Source organism: Gloeophyllum trabeum, assembly GCF_000344685.1.
Source record: "Gloeophyllum trabeum ATCC 11539 unplaced genomic scaffold GLOTRscaffold_00021, whole genome shotgun sequence".
NCBI classification, from domain to species: Eukaryota; Fungi; Basidiomycota; class Agaricomycetes; order Gloeophyllales; family Gloeophyllaceae; genus Gloeophyllum; species Gloeophyllum trabeum.
This window is the reverse complement of record NW_006920430.1, coordinates 38,897-55,700: the sequence shown is the minus strand read 5'-3', so window position 1 is coordinate 55,700 and position 16,804 is coordinate 38,897. Positions and strand designations below refer to the sequence as shown.

Here is a 16,804-nt window from a genome sequence, read left to right as displayed (position 1 = left end):
GACGGGATGGACGTCTTGCCCGGGACGGACAAGTAACTGGCGTAGAACACCGTCAGGAATATGCTTTGGTTGCTTCCGGAGGTATTCGACCGCCTAGCGTGTGTGTCTGCCATTGTAAAAACCAGTGAGCAGCTCACACTGACAGTGAGAAGAGGCACGGACTCCTTCTGTGCCTCCGGTTCAATGTCCATTGCATGCAGCACACGCGCCAGATGGATGTGTGGCTGTACTGTCATCATGTAGAACTCTCATGGCTGCTGTTTCGCAGCCAGACAGTTCTGCGAGGCGTCTAGGACGCGCTCCAGCGCGGTCCGTGTCTCCTTGGTAAATTCTCCCGATAAAGCCAGGGCTTCTGCAAACTGATCGTACAATAGTCTGTGCTCAAGCTCTTTGGTACAGACTGAAATGAAGTGTAACGAGTGAGGGACTCACGGATTCCGGTACCAGTGTTTCGCCTCCGGCTCTGTCCATCTGCTCACTTTCGTATCAGTGTCGATCGCCTGTCTGATGAGCGGGAGCGCCATTCCAGGCTGATCGACTGCTGGATGGCTGTCGACATAGGAGTCAGATAGGGTGATACTGTATGAGCTGGACTGCTCAAACTTACAGGTAGTGGTAGCGAAGTTTATGATCATCAACTGGTGTTGACCTCGTCTAGCAGAATCCAGCGAACGAAAGCACCGGTAACGCACCAAGAATGGTCTAGACTCTGTGTGCCTGCCTTAGGACGGCACTGGGCCTGTAACTGTTCGTCACTGCACACCTCCAAGTTTCTCAGCATACACTGGAGAGTCCATATCACGGCTGGGAGCAGGTCTGTTCCAACTGCAAAGCTTCTTGTTCAATCCTCCAAGGCTGTGACTTGGTGAGGCTTACTGTCTCCAATGCGGCAATAGAAGCTAAACTCCGATAAGTTGGAGAATGTGGCATTCCACATAAGGCCTACGAGCGGGTCCTCCTGTGCAACATGTTTGTTAGGGACGATTATGTGTCTTACGCTATCCTGAAATTCATCAGTCCTGCATAGGAAGCCTGGTACTGTTTTTGTATTATAAGCAGGTGGAGGTGAGCCCGATGGTGTACCTGCTACTCGTACTTTGTTCAGCCTCCTTCTTGACCTTCTCCAGGTCAGGGAGCTTGTCGAACTGAGGGGGAAGAGGAATATTTGGCCCTAGCTGCGGTCTGGGATTGGATGTGCTCGAAGGCACCGTATCTGCGCGCAGAGAGAGCATCCGAGGTAGGGTAATATCAGTATCTTTTGAGATTGACATCAAATCCTCGCTCCTCGTGATCAAAATCCTATAAGCCCAGTGAATGCCGCCCATCAAGGAGCCGAGGTGCTAGCGAACCGCAAGTACCCAGGTGGTGGCACTGGTATAGAGATGCTCGATAATCTATCGATCGCCAGGTGAGTCTGTGGCAAAGCGACTTATATAATGCGAAGTATGATGCCCCTCCTTTGGGAGGGGTTCTGGCACCCCCAACCACTTTTCGACTGACCGGCACATCCCGGCGTGCCATGTTTGACTTTAGTGGCGCCACTACTGAATGAGGACTTGTTCTCAAATCAGCTCTTGCATCAGTCAGACCTGACAGAGTCATGCGCTCAGTACACAGTTGCTTCAATAAGATGTGTGCAGTCCACTCGGGATGGAATGTATGGAATTCAAACTCACCTCCATGTTTTATGTTGTTTTGTGACCACTTATAGCTGCAAATTTCATTTGCATGCAATGATTGAATAAACCTTGGAAACCCATGCAATCCAGATAAATGTACACATGGAACGTCTCTTGAACTGCCCGTTGTAGGATTCCACTGGACCTCCCGGACCTGGAAACTCACCCAGCCCGATTAACAGCATGCAAACTGACTATGACTCAAGGTGTTAACGTTGATTTCAATATGCTATGGTGCAGGACACCTAGTCACTGCCACTTTTGGAGAGCGGCAAAATCCATCTGGGTACAAATATTATATTCATATTTACAGTATTTGTTTGCCATATATTGTCTAGCATTGTAGCATAGTGAAACAAGGGGCAACGGCAGGGCTGAACTTGGCTCCCAGTAATATATGTTAATTTACCTGACAATTTTGAGCTGGAGCTTCACACTGGCCTGACTATGCCGCCTCGCAGGAAAGCGCAGAAGGACACAGCTGCTCGGGCTCATGCAGCTCTTGCAGAGCAACGGCGGCCACACCCTGATGTCTCAGTAATCAACTTAGATTCTGACTTGGAAAGTGATTCCGAAGTTTGTCGCTGGAATGGAGGTGTAAACTAAGGCCATGGCACAGGTCAAATTGGAGACAATATGGCGCTGGGAACATCGCATGATCCGTTGGATGGATGCTTATCATGAAGGGCTGGGGGCTAAAGATGCCAAGCTAAGGTGCGGCAATTCAGTTCCAAGCAATACACATCACACAGGCATGTTCTGGAAGCTTTGGCACATCACTTTGATTCATAGATACTCAATTAGGCATCTATATTACCCAATATAGTGATTACATAATTGATATTATGTCAGCTGGCAAGTCCAAAATTATAACTGCTTCAATTTTGAAGGCATCGAAAATCCCTCTTGGGCCATTGATCCTTATCATAAATAGAGTGTTTTCCCAAGATGGCTAAGGAAACTTGTGAAGCGCTGTCTGGCGCCAGCAACTTACCGCTCCTTTGTTCAAGAAATTGACCTTGAGAACTTGCCACTGAGGGCAAAGGCTGATGTTCTGCCGGTGGACATGTAAAAGGCACCTCCGGGGTGGGAGAACATCTTCCTCGAATGGTCCTTGCTGGACCATAGCCCGGACATGCAGAATGTCCTTTGAAGGAACAAAAGAAGTTCTGCAGTACATTTACTATGGTCACTAAAATATACAGGACATTCAATTAGCATTGTCTTGTCATTCTTTATGTCCTGTCTCATGTTCCGCTGAGAAACATCCAAGGAAGGTGTTCTCCCACCCATCCCATGAAAGACCAATGTCAGGAGGCGGGACATCAGTGCTTGCCCGCAGTGTGCACTAAGTTCAAGATGTTGTGGCTGCTACACAAGGTTGGCAAATCATCATAAGGACAGTATTTCTACCATGTAAGATAATGCAAGGGATATTGTTAGTAATATATATAGGGGACCCGGTTCTCTTTCAGTCAAGCTCCATCTAGGGCCCGGTAGAATGTCCCGTGCTGTCGTAGTCTAAGAGATACTTATCCCCTCACCAAGAATGCCTAATGGTGTGTCTCTCTTGCCTGGACATCTGACATCCATCTCACATCATAGTTTTATCTTACAGTATGTTGGGCCTCATGATCATAAGCCATGGAATAACATGGAATTTCTTGATTCTACTAATTTGTGAATTGTCCATCACAGACTTATGTATGGCACAGAAAACTGGAATGATTGAATACACATGTTAGATGGAGTGCACATACACTCAAATCCTTCTCAAGCCAACACTCAAAAATTTTGAGGTACAAGGATCTATGTTTAATACTATGCTCTCTAAGTTTTACCTCATAATAGGCCTCCACCTGTACCTTGTGGCATCCACAAACCAACACTAATTACATAGTTGAGAGGGACTTGAGTGTGAACATTGAGATGCATGCCCAACCATGGCTAAGTCCATGTTCAGTAAGGGCGCCACTAGAGCCAAACATAGCACGCCGGAGTTTGCCGGTGCGACGAAAAGTGTGACGCAATTCAAGGGTGCCAGAACCCCTCCCAAAGGAGGGGCAAGGTCGAAATCTAGGGGTGCCATAAATGTTGTTCACAAGTGGCGGTGACCAGGTGTCCCGCACCATATGATACAATAATGGGTATGGAATAGTACTCAAGCTCAACTTATGCACAAAGGAGGGGTAAACTCGGGAAGCTCCATCTGGCGCCGGCATCTTACCCCTCCTTTGCGGGATGGGATGAATTAATTATCACATAGGTGCTTGCACAAATGCAGCTAGAGAGAGGTGGTTTGGCTGGCCAGCTGAACACTTATTGCCATCCTGCGCAGTCCGGGAGACGGGATGTCTCCCGGACTGCGCAGGCATGTCCCGATGGATATAATTCAAAGTAATTATTTCGAATCTTTGACATATACAAGAGATATTTAGCTCCTCCTTGGTTTGGTCTGCAAAGTTCACAGCCTGTAGCTGCTGTGGAGTGCAGTTCACAGCATGTAGCTGCTGCGGTGAATTGAGATGGAATTTAGTACTGATTGTCTACTTCGATATGTAAGTGGGATGCAAAGTATAGTCTATGCATGGAGCGGAGTCTAATTCTAAGTCCGCGCTATGTAGCCGTGTGCCACTGGAACCAAACATGGCACGCTGGTACTTGCCGGTTGGTCGAAAAGTGCGACGTATTGCGGGTTTGGCATAACCCCTCTCAAAGGAGGGGCACTGCCGACAGCCGTCGGCGCTTCTCGGGTGATTAAAGTGGTTTGGAATATGTCCTTGTGAGTACGGGTATCCCTTTCACTCGGACGCGATACGAGGCGGCAGCGAATGCGTGACGCTATCGATTCTGCATTACCACATGACGATCGGTATGCAACATATGATGGTGCTAGCTATGCACGCGTTCCAGGATGCAGAAGCACTAATAGTGTACAACTATTATTGTACATCTTCAGCGAAAAGCGGGTGGTGCCTTTCTCGGTTTATACAGTTGTCGATATTATGAGAAGTCATGCCCGAGTCGTGTATGCTGGCATTAAGGCGGTAATCTCTCACCTCCTTTTAAACGTGTACTATACTATAGCGAAAGGAGCAAAGGTTTTGAAAGTCATTAGTCCGAAGCGAAGGTGAGCATCAGAGCAGACAGCGAATCGACAGCGCAAGCAACAGAGGACTAGGCTACTCTTACGATGAAGGTTCTCGATGTGAATGTGTAGGTAACAGGTCCTGCGAATCATGTCCGTCCGCAGGCCCATGGTGGTCCGTCTCGGTATCCGTAGTCTCCCGCGTATCCGTGGAATTGAACGTAGTCGTGCTGTACATCCGGTTATACACCACCTGCAGGTACAAATCAGCTAAGCACCAACAGAAACAGAAATAAAGAAACAAAATCGTACCCCGCCTATCGGTCTCGAGTAGTCGACCTCGTCTCGAAGACTCAGGGTTCCTGAACTATACATGCCTTGACCACCGACTCTAAGGAGGCCTTCGCGAACGGATGCGCCATCGGTGATTGCAGGCGAAGGAAGAGGCGGCAGCGTCAGTGAAGGGTTCGGTCGCGGCCACTCACCCTGAGCAGCGCGTTCTTCCCGGACGAGAGCAGATAACGAAGGCGAGACAAGGTTCGGGAGCTGTCCGGGGTGCGCTGGGCGTTCGATCCGCGCAGGAACCCGAGAGTAGAGAGGAGTAGCTGGAGGACGCTGTTGCTTCGGAGAGGGTGCGACCAGTTCGGGCGGAGGCTCGAAGAAAGTCGGGGTGACGAGAGCAGAGCGAGACCGACCGCGAGAACCGAATGCAGGGCCGGCAGCGGATTCGTCGTCGCCCGCGTTGTCTAGGAGGGTATGCGTCGACTGGGAGCCTCTTCGCCGCCACCGGAGACTGCGAGACAGGAAGGATATCGGGCTTGTCGTCCGCGGCGGGGCATCCGGAGGGTCCTTGCGGTCGTCGGACTTGTAGGGATAACTGCTGGGCGGTGCACTGCCCAAGCTCGCGCGCACCCCAGGGGACTTGCGACCGCCCTCCTGAGACGGCCCTGAATGCGACTGCGACGAGGGCGCATATCCGCGATCGTGACCGCTGCTTGACGTCCCACCACCTTGCGAAGAAGATCCGTGCCCCGCTTCATGACCCTGAGACGAAGGGGCGCCGTGACCTGTCGAAGACGGGCCGACGCCGAACTCGTCGACACTCTCTCCGCCGCTCGCGTACGCCCCTCCCCATCCGGGACTCATCAACATCTCCTGCTCGTCGCCAGTACCATGGCCAGCCGACGACGGCCCTGACATGCCGAACGTGGCACTCATACCGGCTGGCATAGACGTCACTGGAGGGGATACGACGCCCGAGGAGCCGGGTCGCGACTTGGCGCCGACGTACGTCATTCCACCTAACCACGCTCCTGGATCAAGCCCGCTGGCGCTGGACCTCCGCTTCGAGGTTCCCGTACCGTAGGCGGACGTCGGTGACCCAGGTACCTGGGGAAGAGCACCGGCTGGAGGGACGAGACCGGTAGCGGTCGGCGGGGAGCGGGGGAGAGCCACGGACGCGAGCAGCGCCGCGGAAGACCTCTGAGCAGCGGCTGCGGCCTCCGACGAATGCCCGTACGCGCTGGTGTCCTCGTCGGACACCACCGCAAAGTCGTCGTCGCCGCCTCGAATACGCGCTCCGTGGCCTTCACTTGCTGCCGCGACCACAGGGCCGGGGAGCTCCTCCATACTAGGTGTTGCGCCGCCTGGCGGGAGATCGTCGTCTTCGTCAGCCAACGGCCCTCGGAGGGCTGCGGCCTCGCGGTCGCTCCGTACGGCCGCGCTTTCCAGCTTCCGGATCTTGTGTCTCCGGAACAGGATGAACATCCACGCAGAAAGGAGCGCGAGCGCGACGACCGAGCCGATGACGATCCCGGCGATGGCGCCGGAGTTGCGGCGAATGCTGCGCAAATGTTAGCACCACACCGGCAACGCCAAACGTGGCACGCACCCGTTCCATCCGCCGGTCTGGGGTACCAGCGTCCCGGTTGGGATGACCGTACTGACGATGGTCGTCCCTCCGCCAGACAGCGTCGACGTGTACACCGTGGTGACGCTGATCGTCGACGTCGTGAAACGCCCGCGGGTCGTCGTGTGCGACGTCGTCGCCGCATCCTGCGAAGACGACGAGGATTCCGAGTGCGTCGAAGACGGGTAGGACGACCGGATCGTCGGCGTGGGCGTTCCTCCGACGCTGTCGAGACAAGCTCTGCGTGAGGGAGACAATCATTAAGAGATGGAGGTGCGACATGCCTGGTATACCGCCAACTCCAGCTGCTTGACGAGCTCGAGCTCCACGACTGCGAAGACGTGGGTGGATACGTCGACGACCATGTCGCCGAAGTCGAGTCGCTGTAAGAAGTCCTATAGGAATGAGAGTTTAGCGACGCGGACGAAGAGAGGGAATAAGGCGACGAAGATGAAAATGAAACACTATTCGAATATGAAGCGGGCCAAGAAGTATAAGAAACAGTATAAAATGTGTCTACAGAGGACGATGCGCGAGGAAATGAGGAGGAGGCGGGGCGAGATACGGTCGTCGAGGATGGATTGGAGGACGGGGGATTGGAGGGCGACGAGAGCGCAGAGGAGACAAGAGGGGGCGACATAGACGTAGCACTCGTAACTGAACGTGAGGGCGTATACGAAACAGAGAAGACAGAGCCAGCAGGCAATACAGCAGCGGAAGACAAGACAGCAGACGAGGAGGGGCTGGTGTACGCGAGCGAAGAAACCGAGTCCGGGCCTGCGCTCGTTGGCAGCATACCAAGTGACACCGAGCCCGACAGACTTGACCGGCCCGCGCTGCTATGCGCACTCGATCCGGGCGCCGCCGCGGGGGGCACGGAAGACGTCGGAGCGCGGGAAGAGGACCGCTCGCGCGGGCTGCTCGTCGTGGCTGTCGAAGTCGGAATGTACGATGCCGCCCCTGAAGGCGCTGTCGTGGCGCTCGCAGACGTCGATGAGAAGGCCGCCGAGTCGGGGTAAGATGGAGCAGACGTAGCGGTAGGGCTTTGGTATGCAGCTGGCGGCGCAGAGGGTGAAGCCGTGTACGAGTCCAATGATCGTGTCGAAACCCAAGAAGTAGAAGTTGTTGTAGTTGTAGTCGACGCGCCAATCGCGGTCGAGCTCAACCCCGTCCAAGAAGGAGTACCTGTAGATGCTGCTGTCGGAACCCAAGAAGTCGACGCGCCAGTGCTAGACACCGCCGTCGAGCCCTCCCCCGTCCAAGAAACCGTACCTGTAGATCCGGCGCCCGAATTCCCAAACGAAGATGCTGAATATGAAGAAGAAGAAGATTGTACAATGGTACGTGTATCCGTACTTGAACTTGAACTTGAAGAACTTGGAGTTGAAAGAGGATGAAAGGAAGATGGGACTGACATTGAACCCGAGGAATAGCTTGATGACCCTGACGAAACCGAGCTTGAGGAGGTAGACGTGGTGGTGGAACTGGGATAAGTGGTGGTGGTGGGGGGGGTAGACGACGTCGTGCCAGAATACGTCGTGGGCGGGATGGGCAGGGATAGCGAGAACGAGCCAGAGTACGACAAGGTCGTCGGCGGGATGGAGAGCGAGACCGTCGAGGGGTAGGAGAGCGTCGTCGGAAGGGAGAGCGTCGTCGGAAGGGAGAGCGTGGTCGGAAAGGAGAACGACGATAGCGTGGTCGGCAGGGAGAGCGTCGTGGGGAAGGAGAAGGAGGATGTCGAAGAAGACGGAGGGGAGGTGGACGGCGAGTCGGTAGTGGTGCTCGTGGTGGTCGTGTATGTTGTAGACGTGGAGGTGGTATACGAGGTGGTGGTCATGGTGGTATCTGAAGTGGTGGTAGTGGTGGTATCCGTGTACGACGTGGAAGGACCGATAGCAGGCAGGGAGAGCGACAGAGAGGTATCAGGCGGCAAGCTGAAGGGGTCGGAGATGCTTAAGGTGGGGAGGGGCATCGCGGTCGACGTCGTCGAAAGCTGCGCGGGTGGCGAGATGGTAGTAGGACTCACGGACGTCGACTCGTGCGAAGCTGAGGTCGCCGTCGAGTCGACGTCCGTAGGCGACAGTGACGAAGAGGGGGACGGCGTCTCAGACGGGGAGGGTGGTGCATCGGAGGACGCCTGGGGCGCAGGGGACGCGGCGACGCCGACGCCTCCTGGCCCTGCTGCCAAAGTGGAGCTCCACCAAAAGAATATCACGAGTGCCGCACGCGCCTTCGCCCGCGTCCCGCGGCACACCAGGACGTCGAGGAGCGGCAGCAGTTCGCTAAAGAACGACGTTGATAGATGGAAAGGGGGGCGGGGGGATCCGAATAAGGCATATGTCAGAATCTGGTTGCTATGCGGCAGGGTTGAAAGATAGACGCACGCAATGAACGGGGGACGGAGCAATCTCTTGGTCCTGTTTTCTAAACTACCACCGCACCGCGGCCTCTTCGTCGCCGTCCTTTCGCTGATATGTCGTGGAGCAGAAGCCGTGGGGGACGAGTCAGACGTCGAACTTGAGACCAGCTCGCCGGAATGTGAACGAGAGAGCACCATTGCAGAGCAAGAACGAAGCGCCGCCGAGCGACCCGAGGCTGAGCATGAAGGAGAGTGGGTTGCCTCCGCCTGGGAGTGGGCAGTTGGACGTCTCATCGCGGACGTGTCTAGGGTAGCGTTGGGGGTGGACTGGGACTGTAGCTGTGCGCGACATCGACATCGGGGGTATCGATCGACTCTCATTTTCAGGATGAATCCTTGTCCGCCCGAGTGTTGGCTGGGAGGGCGTCCACAGGCTGCGGCTCATGTAAAGCAAAGCGTATGCGAAACGGTGCTCCGACAAGTTGCGGGACGCACCCAACTGCGAAACCGCGGAGAATATTATCAGAACAGAAACATAAGTCGTTCTCGGAGAGCGACGTACCGCATTGCGCAGACTCAGCGAGGAGGCACGTCGGCCGTACACGTCCAGTTATTTGCGAGACCTGTCAATCTAACTGCCCCCTTCTCTTCCCTGCCGCGGCCGGGCTTCCGGCTTCTTGCCCTTTTCCGGCCACTGCTTATCCCGGACCGGCGGCCCAACCCTAATACGCCTCGGTACCGACGCCCACGTTTTCTGTCCGCCGGCCTCGTATCCTCCTCCTCGAAACTCTTCGGAATTGTTTGCAGTTTTCTGAATATTCGTTCCCGCCTACAGCCGTTTGCAGATTGATGGGCCCACTTTTCAAAAATCATTTACAGTCGGACCACGTCGGACAAGCAATTGTAAGTCCCCGAGAGACGGAAATCAGACCATTTGGACTTCCCCACCTTCTTCCGACGTCCCTGGCACCCACTCCGACCCACTCCGACTATACGCGATTTTCTGAATTGGTGGTCTATCGATCTGCAAACGGCTGTAAAGCTTCCCGAAATGTTCTCCGGGTCCTGATGGCGGCCCATAACCACGACCATCAGGCTTTGCCCCACCTCATCACACGTCAGTCTCACGCCTCGCGCTAAAATAACGCGCGCTTACTACCATGTGCCAAACACATTCAATCCGGTAGGGGTAGCTATAGCTACGATTAAAATCCGAGTACACGGCCACCTCGCGTCTTTCCAGCCCTCTGTACTTTTGAACTCGAGCTCGAGCTTTCGCGGTATGTACATGTATGTCAGACATCTACCAACAGCACCGGATCAATTCCATCCATGATCTTCGTGATTTCTATCTGTCAAGAATTTCGAGGGCACCGACACCGACCCCCGGTGCGCCGGCGATACTTGTCTCGCTCTCTTGACAGCTTGCGTCATACCTGACCCTGGACCTCTGTCAAACTGAAACAACATCGCCCCGGACCAGCAAGAAATTACAAGGGCCTTCATTATTTACGCCTGCAATTGACATGGGTGTGCTCTCGGCGCTGACGCGCTCGTCGAGTCGCGGAATGCAGGGGGAGGGGCCGTCTATGTACATGCAGATCAACGTACAAGATAAGCCCGGGAATACGAGGCAGGTTTCTTGTTGAGCCGCTTCTTTCTCGGCCCGCGTGATACGCACGCCTCGAGGAGATGCGTACGCCGTACTGAAATGTTGGACCAGGCTGACAACGCTGGCGTAGACGTGTGTCCTACACAAACAAATGTTATCGATACGGTCTAAATGACGTTTGAGCCATGATGACACCGCGAAGCGGCTGAAGCGACGTCAAATCTGCCCGGATGTGCGCCGCAATGCAATCTTATCTACAAATAAGTTTACAGGGAAGATGGACATCGCGTGCAGACGCAGATGCCAAGAGGATGTGCGACCACCACATATGCAGGCAAGCCCACAAGAGCACCCAGAGCGGGAATGGCGAAGGTTATAGCGACGCACGTTGGTAGGGCGGACTGTCGCAAGTGATTGAGGGACAGGGCGTGCCCAGAGAATAGACATAAACAAGCGCTGCAGCACGATCGAATGAGGAGACCACTCACCGCTGGGGCAGCCGCGGCGGCAAGAGTAGACCACCGGCCACATCGCAGGTCATTCGTCCCGGAAAGACACCGGGAACGAAGGTAGAGCGTTGGCCGCCACTGACAGAACCATATACAGTCTGAACGGGCGTACCTGCACTAGCACCGCAGCGAGCGCTCGCGCGGTAACTCACGGCGACAGGCCATTGTTGCGTGCACGGTGCACCAAACAGGGCCTAGAGGCAACGACAGGGGTTTTGGAGGACAGGAAGCCGTGACAGACCCTCGATGACGGACGGGCCAGAGCCATAGATGCGAGCGGTGTGACTTGAGTGAAAGCAGGCGGTACCCCGCTGGCGGGTCCGAACGGGGGACTGACGGGCATCGATGCGGGGCATGACGCCCGCCGCCAACAGAACTGTCCCGAGCGGATGTACCCGCGCCAGTGAGTGCCTGTACCTAAGGAACCAGATGGTAGGACATGGGCATTGGCCAGAACAAGGCCACCTACAATGCTGCGTATCGACGCACCTCAATAGAGTTGATGGTCTTCGATCCGATGATAGAGGGATCGGGGCAACGACAATCCCGTACCAACACGCGCCATTACCATAGCTGACCAGCCAACCTTGATCACACCCGCATATTCATGACAGCACGACTCGTCAATATCCGATACTCACCAAAGAGACCACGCCGAGCGTTTTCATGAAAACGCGACCGTCAACTACTCTCGCTTGGATGAGGCGCGTTCCCCAGGATCCAGTACGCCATCGTATTGGTGCTTTTAGAATACGCCGCTGTCAAGTACGCAGTGAGTCTTACGGGTGCCGTAGCATGGTGTCTTCCAGAGCAGTTCCCACGGGAAAAGCCAGCGACGCGGGCACTGAGTCGAGAAAATGAACACCAAAGAACCAGAAATCTCGAGACGGGGAAGCCCACCGCTGTACTTCGGAAAGCCAGTCCCTCACCATCGCGCGCGAAAGTGCACTATGAACAAGATGGGCGGCAGGAGAGCAGTCTGTGCCTGTAACGAGAAGAGCATGGACGCATCCCGCTGGACCGGTAGGAACTCAGTTCAACGGCAGCCTAGCTCGCCGCGAAAGCTACCAATGGACCAGCGTCACAAAGCGTATAGATCGTAGCAGACCAGAGCGCACGCCTGTGGCACCGCGACTCATTCGGAGGACAGACTCGAGCGGACGAGGCATGTTCCAAAGCACCCAGTACAGTCGTGTCCTGGGCATCCTAGAACAGCGAAGCTGACGAGTACCGGGGGGGCTCAGGACGTGAGAGGCGGTGCGACGTGTCTCCTTGAGGACTGCTTCCAAGCCGTTCACTACGAGTCCGCCGAGTGCCGGGGGTGGAGGTTCTGAGACAAGGGATATTATGCAGAGGCGTGAGTGGCAGAAGATCCGGTGCTGATGGATTTCCTCGAATCAGCCACGCTCGATCGGAGTGACCATTGTTGGGGCAAAGGGAACGAATGAGACGTGATTCGGATAGGAATCTGCGCGGACTGCATCCCGGAGAGTGGTCGTTCGGTGTGTGGCGTGCGGCGTTGCGAGGTGACCTCCTGAGGATGCCCACAAGAAGAGTCGGAAGTGGCGAGAATGCCTTATGAGGCCAGGGAGTCCTCGCTGAAGACAAGAGTCTCAGCTCGGGCGTCGACCTGCAAAGAGCGAGAGAGGGCCAGTGGCATGAGCATGAGTATGATTCGTTTTCCGTTGTTCTTTGTTCTTCATTACGACTCGCTATTCCGCGCAATCAAAGGACGCTCACGATGCCAAGATCCAAATTCTGGTTCTGTTAGACATTGAACGAGACCGCAAGGCTCTGCTTCCCTTGACGTTTCTTTGTGACTCGGATCTGACGCACCTTGCACCGTCTCTTCCTTGTTCTTAGTAGGGCACACCACTCGCGCGTGGTCTGAAAACCCCGAATATCTGGTTAACGAGCTTGAAGTGCGCGACGGGTCTGAAATGGGGTCAGGTGCATCCCTAGCTCCGGGGGTGGCGAAACACGCACCGTGGGGGCATCGTGACCGCGTCCGGTGCCCATCAGCCCGTCCGTCTCAATTCCTGCTATGGTGAACGAGGAGTGCCTGGACGCGAAGGAGCGCACGACGACGTCCGGAAGAAAGAATGCAGTAAGCACCGTACTTGCGCAAGCATGTCGTTGCGGTAGTGTCGGGACGACTTGAATCGCGGCGGTTGAGACGATCAAGCCTAGAGAGGCCGAGAATCGGTGTCAGCGCATGTGTGATAGAGCCTTCTCGACACTTCCCTGGGGCGTCGACCGGCGCAGGGGATGGGTCGGCAGCTGGAAGACAGGTAACGATTCGAGTCGGGCGTACACCGCTGGCAAAAACCAGGAAGAGTTCGTGTGCCGCGCTAACGGCGGCGTAAATCTAAGTAAGCCACCGAAGATCGCAAGGTGGGGTTGGCCAGCCAACCTTGACCAGCGCGCATATACATGCCAACTGCGAAGAGGACACTACCGACGGGCGGCGCCATCCTCAGGGACTGGCCATCCAACGATACCCGCTCGGACGGGGCTTGTTCCACGACCTCCAATGCGGCGGGACATACATCAGAGAGCCTGGAACAAGCCCCTTTCGATGAGACTGGAGAAGAATGTTGGAAGCGGAGCGGAAAAGGAAAGATACACGAGTGGAAAGGGGCAGATACACCTCCGAAAGTGCACTGATGTTGACGCACATACGGAGTGGGTACGAGCTCCCTCAACAGCAGGAAATCATGCCTGATCAGCCGGATGTATATGCACGACACCACGATTCACTGAAATAAAGTGCACATTGGCCACGATTCTCCCGCTCGCACCGGACCTGTTCCCCACCTTCGAGTGCGGCCGCGCGGCTAAAAGACTGGGAGACAGTTCCCGACCGACAAGACTGACGAATGCTACATTACCGGGAGCGAAGCGAGGAACGAAGAAAGAGACGCGAGCCGGCTCTCCATCTGCAAGGATTGCGTCCCAGGAGCTGTCAGAAGGAGCAAGGCCTTCCGGGGGATTGCCCATGGCAAGAGTCGGACGAAAACGAGCCGTGGAGTCAAGAAGTGAATGAGAGGATGTCGCGGGGGTGACGAAATGTCGTATAGGCAATAATCATGCACGTCGAAGGGGCATGGCAGTGATTGAAAGACCGCACGAACATGAACAGGCGCCCCATGCCCTGTGTTCGCCGATTCGAGTTCCCCAAGGCCTAGGAGCGTTCGTCAAGTTCGACGATATGATGCCACTTGTTGGACCACGACTGCTGGTAGTCCATCCGCTGCTCTCGGCGGATTGCACCCGCGCGCGACGTACCGAAGAGATACCTTGCAACGTCTGACCTCCACTCTCTCTCCTCTGTCTGGCTGAGGCTTTTATTACGTGCCATGTCGGCACAGATACAAGCATCTTCCGACGTTTGGTATGACCAATCCGGGTGATTGGGTGGGATGAGCGCAAGCAGTCGAGCACCTCCATGGGTCAGAGCACAAGTCCCCTCCGACCTGCCCGACACCAGCACGTGACGTCCCCGCTGGCATAAAAACCTGCTCACCCGCGTCAGTTCTCCTCACTCATTTCGCGGACTCGCATTATTGTCCCCCTGTGATTTGCTCTGCTTATTCTCGCAGGAGCCTACAGCGGGTCCCAGAGTCACTGGACGTCTCTAGCTGGAGCGCGCGACTGGTTCTGTGGAATGCAGGACGTGGAGCGGTGTTCCTTACCAGAGATGTTACATTTCTAGAGTATCCGATTTCGTACGATTTTATCTGCACGATTCAATCATTTGTTGCATATGCGTCTCCCCCAATTCCTGCGGTTGTGTGCTCTACGATTCTGAAGTCGGAAAATAAAGATTCCAAGAGCCAAGTTTACTGCCTGCCATGAATGCTCAGACGCTTGGGGTACAGCCGTCCGAAAAGCTCACAGGTCGTCAGATACTCTTGATGTCGGATACAATCTATTCCAGTCATTCTATTCGTTAACGAAGATAATAAGTAGTGGAAACCAAGAAGCATTATCGTCGTATCGTATTCCCCCAAATCCCCATGTGCACCCCAAGCTCAAGCCCAATCACTTCTTCCCCACCCCCGGCTTCGCCGAGTTCTTCTTCTCGGTGACGAAGAGCCACCCGACGGCGATGACGACCCGGATGCCCGTGCCCACGCCGAGCGCGCCCGCGGAGCCGATCGAGTCGATGATCGCGCGCCCGCAGAAGCCGCCGAAGAAGAGGCACAGGATGGCCACGATCTTGTGGTCGCGCGAGACGACCCAGCTCTTGAAGCTGAACAGCTTCGGGTCCGCCATGAGCTCGCACCAGATCGTCGTGAGCACGACTGTCCCCAGCCCGCGCGCGGTCAGTGCTAGTCGTCGTAAACTGGGGAGCGGCGCGGCGACGCACTCGTGGTGGCAAACTGCCCGTTCACCCGCTTGCCCATGATCCCCTGCAGGCCCAAGCTCGCGCTCATGAAGCCGAGCGCGACGTACGTCAGCGGGGCGGTCCACGCCGGGTCGCCGCGTTCGTCCGCCACGCTCGGGTCGCCGCTCTGCCACACGCACACGGCGGCGGCCATCGTGAACAGGGCTTGGATCATCGTCCCGAGGAAGAGCCACAGCCGCGTCTTGGGCCCCATGCGGTCGCCGATGCGGCCGAGGAAGGCGCCGAAGACGAAGGTGAGGAGGGAGACGAGCGCGGCGCGGTCGGGTGGCCGGAAGGAGTAGTCGGTGTTGCCGGGCGAGAAGAGGCGCGCGAGGGCGAGGGCGAGCTGGGGGCGGGTTAGTTGGGAGGGGGAGGGGGCGGGGGCGCAATGACGTACCTGGACTGAGTTGCCCGTCTGGAATCCTGGCCAGACGAAGACGGCTGTGAATCCGACGGCATCACTGTACCAGTGCAGTAGTTAGCCTCAAAGTGGCACGCAGATGAGTAGGACATTGAAGTAGGTGTGCGCCGACGAAGGCGAAGGCCCACAAACGCGCATACAGCGACGATGCGACGCTCTGAACACGACGAACCCAGTCCCGAGCCAGCCAGCCCTACTCAGACGTTCTGTCTGCAGGGTGCGAGGCACCTCCGTACGACAAGACAGTACTCACATGAACCCGGTCATGAAACAAAACGCAACCAACGGCGCGGTCGCCCACTCGCCCTTGACATTCGTCATGAGGTAGTTCTTGTAGTACTCCCGCTGGGACATGCGCTGCCCCTGGTTCTCCGCATCGCCCGCGTCCGCCATCGTCGCGCCGGCCAGAGTCAAGCTGGAGGGTTTCGCCGACACCGGTCTTGACGCGCCAGCCTCAGTCTCGTGCTTTTCAACAGCCATCGCGGGGGCACACGTACTAGGACTAGGAGGGTCGAGGAGACGACGGACGGGTTGGGAGCAAAGGCTTGATAAAGGACGCCATCGGTAACTCCACGTCGGAGCGCCGCTCTTTTTCCGCTGCCCCCTCTGTTTCGTTGACGCTGCTCGGCTAATGCTCGGCTTCCTTGGCACTCAACTCTTTTATAACACTCAAGCTGCCCTGCTTTACCTGCAGAGGCCTTCTTCCATCGCTGTCTTTGTATTTTACGAGAGAATTCCAAGACTATATATCCCTGCTTGGCGACGGACGTTTCGCGGGGGCGATGTGGCATCAAGCGTCATCGGGATCCCTCTGCTCGCGATGGCAGCCATTTCCAA

General features: G+C 55.8%; 2 protein-coding genes across 2 annotated transcripts; both read right to left on the bottom strand.

The window, feature by feature from the left end:
• Positions 1 to 4,697: 4,697 nt before the first annotated feature.
• GLOTRDRAFT_141506 (uncharacterized protein) lies at positions 4,698 to 8,712 on the bottom strand. The gene is made up of 5 exons (XM_007872913.1): positions 8,092 to 8,712; positions 6,961 to 7,071; positions 6,659 to 6,901; positions 5,080 to 6,610; positions 4,698 to 5,020 (listed from the first exon to the last, which is right to left on the bottom strand). The coding sequence occupies exons 1-5, from the start codon at positions 8,646 to 8,648 to the stop codon at positions 4,868 to 4,870; spliced, it is 2,595 nt and encodes an 864-aa protein (XP_007871104.1). The 5' UTR covers positions 8,649 to 8,712; the 3' UTR covers positions 4,698 to 4,867.
• Positions 8,713 to 15,053: 6,341 nt separating this feature from the next.
• Positions 15,054 to 16,447, bottom strand: GLOTRDRAFT_141505 (uncharacterized protein; the record flags this gene model as incomplete). The annotated part of the gene is made up of 4 exons (XM_007872912.1): positions 15,054 to 15,463; positions 15,529 to 15,892; positions 15,944 to 16,007; positions 16,221 to 16,447. 4 exons carry the CDS (start codon positions 16,445 to 16,447, stop codon positions 15,201 to 15,203), a joined length of 918 nt encoding a protein of 305 aa, XP_007871103.1. The 3' UTR covers positions 15,054 to 15,200.
• Positions 16,448 to 16,804: the final 357 nt, after the last annotated feature.

Excerpts from the sequence above, each read along its gene's own strand:
- GLOTRDRAFT_141506 (XM_007872913.1), bottom strand. The coding sequence starts at position 8,648 with ATGCCCCTCCCCACCTTAAGCATCTCCGACCCCTTCAGCTTGCCGCCT. Across the intron at positions 6,902-6,960 it reads TGGAGTTGGCGGTATACCAG|CGTCGGAGGAACGCCCACGC; the intron begins GCATGTCGCACC and ends TTGTCTCGACAG. Across the intron at positions 5,021-5,079 it reads ACTCGAGACCGATAGGCGGG|GTGGTGTATAACCGGATGTA; the intron begins GTACGATTTTGT and ends TTGTACCTGCAG.